The sequence below is a fragment of the Diaphorina citri genome, unplaced genomic scaffold, assembly GCF_000475195.1.
Source record: "Diaphorina citri unplaced genomic scaffold, Diaci psyllid genome assembly version 1.1 scaffold2208, whole genome shotgun sequence".
In the NCBI taxonomy this organism is placed as follows: Eukaryota; Metazoa; Arthropoda; class Insecta; order Hemiptera; family Psyllidae; genus Diaphorina; species Diaphorina citri.
In genome coordinates this window covers 14,894-24,452 of record NW_007379633.1, presented here as the reverse complement: position 1 = coordinate 24,452, position 9,559 = coordinate 14,894, and the positions used below count along the sequence as shown (strand labels likewise).

The 9,559-nt window shown below is 38.1% G+C and overlaps 1 protein-coding gene across 2 annotated transcripts in view; it reads left to right on the top strand.

Moving 5' to 3' along the window:
• The window catches only part of LOC103518488 (protein MEMO1), an 18,815-nt gene extending 13,068 nt beyond the window's left edge, over positions 1–5,747 (top strand). For both annotated transcript variants that reach the window (XM_017447823.2, XM_008483555.3), the window contains exons 5-6: positions 5,213–5,317; positions 5,590–5,747. In XM_017447823.2, coding sequence (XP_017303312.1) covers positions 5,213–5,317; positions 5,590–5,733 — 249 coding nt within the window. In that variant the 3' untranslated portion in view covers positions 5,734–5,747. The remainder of the gene's footprint in view (positions 1–5,212; positions 5,318–5,589) is intronic.
• Positions 5,748–9,559: the final 3,812 nt, after the last annotated feature.

Below are 9,559 nucleotides of genomic sequence, written 5' to 3'. Positions count from 1 at the left end.
CTCTTTTTTTTTTTTTTTTTTTTTTTTTTTTTTTTTTTCATTTGCTCACAACAATAAGATAAAACGAACACTACTATGATGTGTGATATGACTATTTGTCCTATGTCAACAAAACAATGATAATTAACAGAGAGTATGGTAATTATAGTCACATTATCAGTTGATTACTATGAGACGCGAGTGTATTGTGTCAAGACTTCATGAGATTTATTTGCATTACCAACTTGACGCTGAAAGCAACGTCAATTTATAAAGCCATAGAACCTTTTATGTGATGCCACTCAGACCGCCTGACAGACCGCGGTATACCAACTTGACGCTGAAAGCAACGTCAATTTATAAAGCCATAGAACCTTTTATGTGATGCCACTCAGACCGCCTGACAGACCGCGGTGTTTGAGACGGTCTGAGCTTGAGAGGCTGACCTGAGAAGTTTGGTTTAGACGGACAAAGGATTATTTCAAAGTTCATGCTGATGAGAAACTTTGTTTCTGTATGTCGACAGCCTGTACGGTTAATATGAGTTTATATAGTTTTATTCATATCGTACGTACTCGTATTCGTATATCAATCAGGACTTCAAATACCGAGTTACCTTCAAATACCTAGAAGGTAATGTAAAATTGATCGCTATTTTTTCTTTTTCTTTTTTAATATTTTTGAAGTCCTAAACCTAAAGTAAGAATGAATGGATGTTTTTTTTTATATATATAAAAGCCAAGCAAGGCAAAAATACATGTGTGTAGGTACTTACGCCGCAAAATTTCCGTAGCACAAACATTTAATCAGCCAAAAGCTAAAGGAGCAAGCAAAATAATAGAAAAATAAATGGACGAGTTATAGCAAATTAAAAATGAAAAAATCCTTAAGGGTGTCGATGACTGGGTGTTTTACCTTATTATGAAAATGTAGCAAGCAAAATAATAGAAATCAAGCTAAATCAACTAAACGAGTTTAACAGTCTGGTCTTAGATCAATTGTGTCGTGGAATGTGGACTGTCGTGGAATGTGGATCTTAGCAAAGTAATGACAATGAGATCTGTGAATAATGATGGAAATGTTGTGAAGTGAAATTCCAGCGAATTGCAATCTACTTCTATTATCCTAAGCAAGCAAAATAATAGAAATCAAGCTAAATCAACTAAACGAGTTTAACAGTCTGGTCTTAGATCAATTGTGTCGTGGAATGTGGACTAGGAGATACCTTAGCAAAGTAATGACAATGAGATCTGTGAGTAATGGAAATGTTGTGAAGTGAAATTCCAGCGAATTGCAATCTACTTCTATTATCCTAATAAGTAAATAATAATGTAATAACCAATCAATACCAAGAGTAGAATAAAAGATTGTTTACTTACAGAACTAAGTAGCTAATTGGCGAAAATAGTCAATTGAACAAAGCGACGTTCTAAATGACTAGACAAATGTAGCGACAAATAATTAACTAGGCACGCATTGACATCCACATTGACATCCAATATTTCATCTAATAGATTCTATAGATAACTGAATAAAAACTACACGGGCCAATGAAATAAATAAAACCATATGACCATGACCGTGACAAACAACGTATGCAACAAACAAAGTGATAAGCGTTCTAAAGCTGTGTCCGGCTCAGTCGACATTGATCTGATTGATCATTGATCGATGGATGCTTGATCAACACAGCTTAAAAATCGCCAAATAACACATACAAAAAAAATGCTTCTCCCTTATTCGATTTCGGAACGGTCAAGACTGACTTAAAGACAGTTTTCGTTCGAAGTTTTTGCAAGGTAAAAAAAAAAAAAAAAAAAAACGGACTTAAAAAAAGTTTTTGTTCGAAGTTTTTTGAAGGAAAAAAAAAAAAAAAAAAAAAAAATACGGGAATAAAAATCAGAGACATCTTTATTTACAACTCAACTCGTATATTTTTATCATTTTTTTCCGACGTGTGCTTGTTTGACGATTTGCCAAAAATATACCTCAGGGATAGGATAGGGGACACTTGTGTGAACCTTGAACACAATCAAATGATTTTGAGGCACATTGGGCAACGCAAATTCGATTTCACAAAAAAAAAAAAGAGTTTTCCCTGTAAGCCAGCTTAGTTACCTTGGAGGGTAGCGCATCTACCTATCCCAGAGTTACCAAGCAAAACCTTGACCTGAACAGTGGAGATGTCAGCCAAACTGAGCGAGCCCATGAAAAAAATAATTAATTAGGTAGGTACTATTCTAAAATAAACCGTGCATAAATAAAGATGATCAGAGCTATAAACTACAAGTCCGTGAGATGTACTTTATCTTCTCTGGGATAGCAGATAAATGATCAAAAAAAAAAAAAAAAGAAGACGAAACAAGAAACAATTTATAAATCACACTGTGTGTAGACTTTAATCCAGACAGATTCTGACAGAACATAATTAACATAAGAAATTAATAAAAAAAAAAGTAATAAACGAAACATGCTTTTTACTTCTTTAAGATAGGTAAGTTGCAAAGTTAACCCTGCTGCGGTAGATGGTACAATACTAAACTTTAATCCAGACAGAACATAATTAACATAAGAAATGCATAAAAAATAAACGAAACATGCTTTTTACTTCTTCAAGATAGTTACAAAGTTACCCCTGCTGCGGTGGATGGTACAATACTATGAAACTGGTTGCAATCCTACCTGACAACTGTTCCCAAAAATTGGCAAACTGCCAAGCAAGCTTGTCCAAAATTGAGGAAGTCAAAAAGAGCAATAGCGTCTAGGTCAGAGGTCTGGGACCTAGGTAGGTATTAGGTATGGTATTTACCTAATTTGTCTAACTAGGTACCCTCTAACACTTGACTACAGTAAAATTTCCCTCATTTGGAACTCTGTGCGTAGGAGGCCATTTTCATTTGAAAATATTTCAATGAAGCAAGTACAAGTAGGTACATCAACAGAAAAATCAGATAACTCTAACAGAAAATTCTCTAACAACTCTAACAGAAAACAGAGAGAGTGGTGAGGTGCAAAAATATTTTCTACCCAACATAAAAATTAACATTACACATTCATATGATTACCCCAAAAAAGAACATTCAACTTGTAGGTGTACTTAAAACTAACACATAAAAGCTACATTTCAGCCATCTAAAAGAGTTGTCTTACAGAGTACTACTGAAGATGTACAAAGAGCTAAGCCAATAGCGTAGGTGTGAGCCATCTAGTCACATATCCATATGACATTGGACGTCACACCACCAGCAAAAGAGCAACAAGTTACCTGTTTTAACCAGCCGGCTACATTATGAACGCCCGAAGATATTGCAGAGGGGATTTGAATCAGTTTATTTGTTGAGCTATCAGTCATTGTGCTAAACATCTGAAGGGACATGGAAAACTAACGTTAAGGTGTATCCACACATGCCATAAACCTCCAGTTCTGAAATTCCTCCCGCGCTAACTGCTTGAGCCACTGAGGTTGGTTCGTTTTGTTATTTCATAAAACCTATAATATCTATCCGAAAACTATTACTCACTCGAAAAATATCCGTCCTTACCCAGAATTCGAACCCGGCATTCCCCGTGCGCCTAAGAGTCTATTGACCAGACAATACGAAATAAATCCGTCCTATCTCGAAATTCGAACCCGGCACTTCCGGTTAAGAGCCTGTCGACGTACCCATATACCTATAATCATGAAAACTTTCGCTTTTATTTCCCTTGATTATTGGACGTCACACCACCAGCAAAAGAGCAACAAGTTACCTGTTTTAACCAGCCGGCTACATTATGAACGCCCGAAGATATTGCAGAGGGAATTTGAATCAGTTTATTTGTTGAGCTATCAGTCATTGTGCTAAACATCTGAAGGGACATGGAAAACTAACATTAAGGTGTGTCCACACATAGTCGATCGACGGACGGTCGACTATGTTTGGAAACAACTGAAACAAAATTCAAGCCTAATTAGCTTGGAGGGTAGCGCGTCCTGCCCGGGGCGGATTTTATCCCAAACAGACAAGGTTCGTTCTCAGAACGGTTGGCTTTCTCCTATCCTGTCTTCTCTCTTCGCTTTCAGGACGATAAGACCTCAGCAGTTACAGTTCCCTCTATCCAAAACGGTACAACGGACACCACGGTTGTTTTTGACAGGACAAGTACGAGTTTACTCCCAAAATTTTGGGTCTAATTTTAAACACGTATGAGTTTACTCCGCTAGATAAAATATCAGTTCAATGGCGTACAAACTTTTTCCATTAATTCCCTACGTCCCTCCGGAGCCTCAAAATGTCCCTGCGGGGCCCACGAATGCAAATCTCTTGTTCAATAAAATACCTATTACGGAACTGCACGTTGAATTTACACAACACAAGAAAGCCAAAAAGGATTAAATAACGTCAGTCGACATTTTCATGTAATATTGCATTCGATTTTCAATCGAATAATGAGAGATTAAATTCTCATTATTGAAACATGAAACATTGGTGACATTTCATTTTCCTGATAATAATTATCATGTTGAGATAAGTCTCCACACGATCACCTTGAGGTCACCTGCATTCCTGCATTGACCTTTGAATATTATATCATTATTTGATTTTCTAATGAAGCGGTTGTGATATTAAATTGTTGAGCCAAAGGGGAAAAAAAGAACTGTGATAAATATTAGGTATGTACTCGTATAACGTAGGTAAATATTACCTATATTTGTTATACCATGGACTCGTACAAGCTCAACTTATCCTTTAGGGCTGTTTGCCCCTCCTCTTAAGCCTCGACCTATACCATAGTTGTACGTTGTGCAGAGTGGCTGCATCTGCATACCTACCAAAGGCGATAAACTTAGAGTAGATGGACGACTTTTTTCGACAGAGTTAGACGAGGTACCTACACCACGAGGAATAGGATAAGGAAAGTAAGAAAGAACATGGATTGCTAAAACGTATAAATGAAGATCGTAAGTAGAGGTCTGTTTAATCTTTGATCTAGAACTGCGTGGGCACTTGGAAATAAATCTCAGTCCAACCATAAAAAGTAAGTGTTCATCAGAAACATAGCTAATGACCTTAGGTATATTCAATAACTACTTTTCTTTAATCATCAGGTAGTACAAACCTACAGTATTTTAAACTTTTTTTTTTCTTCTTCATGAGAAGGGATTTTCAGCCCTATGCTGGCAGTGTAAACAAGGTAAAACATTCTATTTATAAACCTCTCTTCACATTTTTCAATTGGTTTTTCTTCTCAGGGAATGGACACAATAGAAACCTTGAACCCATCAGCCTTCACTGAGTACCTCGAGCAATATGGAAACACCATTTGTGGACGCCACCCTATTGGTGTTCTATTACAGGTAATGTAATTTTGTCTTTGTCCCCTAAATCTGATTTAAGATGGAATCTTTATAATTCTACAGTTCATTAAACTCTTATTTATTGGAAACAAATAAATTTGTCATGATCTCTGACCCATTAATAAAAATAATAATCTATTTTGAAAAAATACCACTAAGTAGCAGAGAGAGAAGAAGGAAAATTATTTTGTGTACATAGTTCTTTATAATATCTTATCTAAATAATAAATATTTGTTTTTCTAACCTTCTTTTTTCCATTACTTGCTTGTAGGCTGTGAAACACCTTCAGACAAATGCAGTGTCAAATGGGCACAAGCTGAACATGAAATTTTTGAAGTATGCTCAGTCACAACGGATTACTCACAAGAATGATTCTTCTGTCTCCTATGCAGCTGCTGCACTGGTCATGGAATGATCATCCTCTTCTCTGGTTTGATTCCCGCCCGGGGCGGATTTTATCCTGAAGGGATAAGGTTCGTTCTCGGAACGGCTGGCTTTCTCCTATCCTGTCTTCCTTATCTCTTGGATTTCGGGACGATAAGACCCTAGCAGTTACATCCCCTCTATCAAACCTCGGTTTAGGTTCGATATATTAGACTCTTACCTACATGGCTCCCAAAGGATCAATCTGTTCAAAAATCCAATGATTGAATTTTCTATAATGTAATATGCTGAACCTCTTCTCTAAATTTCGTCAAAATTTACGAGACTAGAAATGGATTTTGTCTCGTCCGAAAACGAACTGTAGCGTAAACTTCGCCCCGGGCGGGAATCGAAACCACGACCTACAAGGCAGACGAGCTCCAATTTTGGCTCATTTCGGGACTGTCTGATTTCGCGCTCGTTCAATTACCTGTCAAAGGTTGGGAACAGATTGAAGTGTATGATCGAGCTGGGATCTTCACTCGTCCGATCTGTCTGCTGTTCGTCTCTCAACTGAGCGATGAGTACATTGAGCTCGTCCTTGTATCCTGTATTGCCCGCCACGTCAAATGTGTCCTCACAACCATCCGGGTCTGTCTGGAGAGGTTTGCCGTTCTCGTAGCTAAAAGAAAAAGTTCATAGTCAATAACATCTACATACACATAAATATACGACCTGTTAATACGTGTAAAAGGATTGGTGACCATCTGGATTATCGGATTTTTTCGGCCCACTCAGACTGTTGATGTGAGGAGGCGGGTAGCTTATTGCAATCGAGGCTAAAAATGGTACCTAAAACTGGACTCAAACTAGTGACAGTCTGATCTAGTCAACTTAGAGATGGAAGTTGAATAATGTATGGCACATTGCATACTTAACATTTTTTCAAGGCGTTCATAAAAAATATATTTTTTTTTTTTAATTTGAAACTGAACTTCTCTCTCACCCTCCATTTTTATCTACCTACTTCATCCCACGTCCTACTCACCTCTCTTTCCGTTTCCGTCTATTTGTCTCCTTTCTTTCTCTCCCTCCTTGCCTACCCTTTCTATTTTCGTTTTTTCCAAAAGCCTATTTCTTTCTATCTAACTTTCTCTTCTCTCTCCCCCCTTCTCTATTCGTTTCTTCCTACCTCTTCCCTCCTTATTTCTCATTCTCATATTTGCTACATATTTGTTTACATACTTACATATTAGCTCCCAGATCTGTACCCCTCCTGCCCCTGAGTTCTGTGCTGCCTATTTCTGGGGCTAAGGCATAGGAGCCACCACTAGGGAAGTTGAGCAGATCTACAATGGTACCGTCCGCCTGGTACACTCGGGTAGTGCCCAGAGAGAGGGAGACGGAGAGGGAGAGGTAGAGAGAGAGAGGGAGAGAGAGAGAGGGAGGGAGAGAGAGAGAGGGAGAGAGAGAGAGGGAGGGAGAGAGAGAGGGAGGGAGAGAGAGAGAGGATAAATGGGATAAATGGGAAAACGAAAATGATACGAGAAGACTAGATAAGAATGATAAAATAGTGGAAAAAATATGGGAGAAAGGAGAGTGCTGGAAGATAGAAGATGTGGAGGAAAATGTAATAATGATAAGAATGATTAAGGTAGATGAGAGAAATAGAAAGGGAGGGAGAGAAGAGAAAGATAAGGGAGAAGAGACGGAGAAGAAGAAGAATTAGGAAGAGGAGGAGGAGAAGAAGAAGGAAGAAGAGGAGGAGGAGAAGAAGGATGAAGAGGAGGAATATAAGAAGAGTGAGGAGAAGAAGATTAGAAGAAGGAAGAAGAGGAAGAAGGAGGAGGAGAAGAAGAAGGAAGAAGTGGAGGAGAAGAAGAAGAAGGAGGAGAAAGAGAACAAGAAGAAAGAAGAAGAGTTGAAGGAGGGAGACGAAAAGGAGATAAAGAAAAGAGAACGGAAAACGGATGTGCTAGCTATCATCATTGCATAATGTGAAATTTTCATTTTTTGCTCAGTTTCATCCTTTCACTGCCTCTCCTCCCTCTCCTCTTTTCTCCCTCCCTCATCTCTCTCTCCTCTTCTCTCTCTCTGTTTCTCTCACTCGTTTCTCCCTCTGTCATTTCCTTTTTACACTCGTGTTTTTTATTATTGTTATTATTTCGTTTATCTCCTAATGGTAATGGCGGTAAGTTTGGAATAACGACGGTCTCCGTTTGTTAACGTCTTTCTGCCCGGCTCCTCTGAATGAACGAACATGTAGAATTGTAGATTAAAAGGTGTGTTCACACATAGTCGACCAGCCGTCGATCGACGTGTGGACACACCTTGAGAGAGAACTGTTTTCTTGGATTTTATTGATAAATCTTATTGAGGTTATTCGCCCCTACACGTAATTTTCAGACTGGGCTTTTAATACATAATCAAGGTTTAACTGTAGAGCATTTTAATCCTACCCTATAAACTCTCCTATTTTTCGTCCTCGTATTTTTTAAAAAGAAAATCTCTCCTATTTCTCGTCCTTTTGATAGGTAACATGTACATTTTTTTTTTCAAACACACAAATTTTTATATCTCCGAAGGTACAGAAAGAAAACAACATAAAAACACACCAGCTTCCCTACTCCTCCTTGATCTTCAGGGCCTCTCACTGGGGGGTTTCATTCGGCCCCATTGCTGGGCCCGGACTTCTCGGACGGGACCCAAAAGGGGTCATAGACTTTGCGGAAGGAGCCGAAATCAGGAGCTATTATTTCCCCCCAAAAAAGGAAAATAAAACATAACTACTTAGCATAATGGAACAACTTGTTCTAGGCTGACAGTCTGAATCTAAATAAAGCATATAACTTATACCTAATACGAATGACAGGTGCTAGTAAAGTTAGCCCCATTTGAGTTAGCACCGCGGGGCCCGGATAGGCTATACCTACTCGGCCCTGATCGTCTCTCTATTTCTGTGTTGCCAGAATAATAATTTTGGCGCCAAGAGGATAGGAAAAATGTCTTTTGTTCCTCGAGAGTAAGTAGGACGCCTTTCATAAATGGGACAGAGAGAGCGAGAGAGAAAGGAAAGTGTAGTGGTATGGTGGGATGCACAAGTTTATGATGTATGGGTATGTATTTTTTATGAATGCCTTGATTTTGAATGAGTTATGCAATGTGCCTTACTTCGTCATACATTTTGACATAAAGCTTTGGCTCGAAGGTACGTTAGCTAAAAGCTAAGCTAATGCATAATAGTACCTACGTACACAAAAAATAGTCATCCAGGATTTACAAATACACAAAGCCCCTAACCATCATAAATCAAGTGGAAATATTGGTCACATCACTCACTCATTTGTTTTTGACTTCAATTTTTTACGAGGAAAAAAAAAAATCCAAATCTTGGTGTAGGTTCACCTACAGTCCTACACCAAGCTCAATGTATTAAAGGTGGTTCATAAGAAACCGGTAGTAAATCCATCAGTATATGAACAAACCATTTTGCCCTACAACGCTTCTTAATTTCTCAAACATCCTTGAAAAGGGTACATAGATTACATATGTACATACATACCTACCATTGAAAATTTGAAATGAAATTTTATTAGCTTTCTGGTTAACAAAACACAATAGGTGCCTACCTGCCTACCCTATTGTATGGTACCTAGGTAGGTAATGTTTGTTTTCCCTAATTCCTTCTTCTTCCGTTTTCCTTTACCCTATCCTTTTTCTTTTAAAACGAAGGCTGTCGATTATGATATTTTTGTGTCTGCTTTCAAAGTTATGGTTTAGCTGTCTGGTAGCTTTCTTTTCCACGGTTAGACAAGTAAATATTGATGGCTGATGGGTCAACCAAAGGTGTCTAATTGTATAGGTAAAGGTAAACAGAC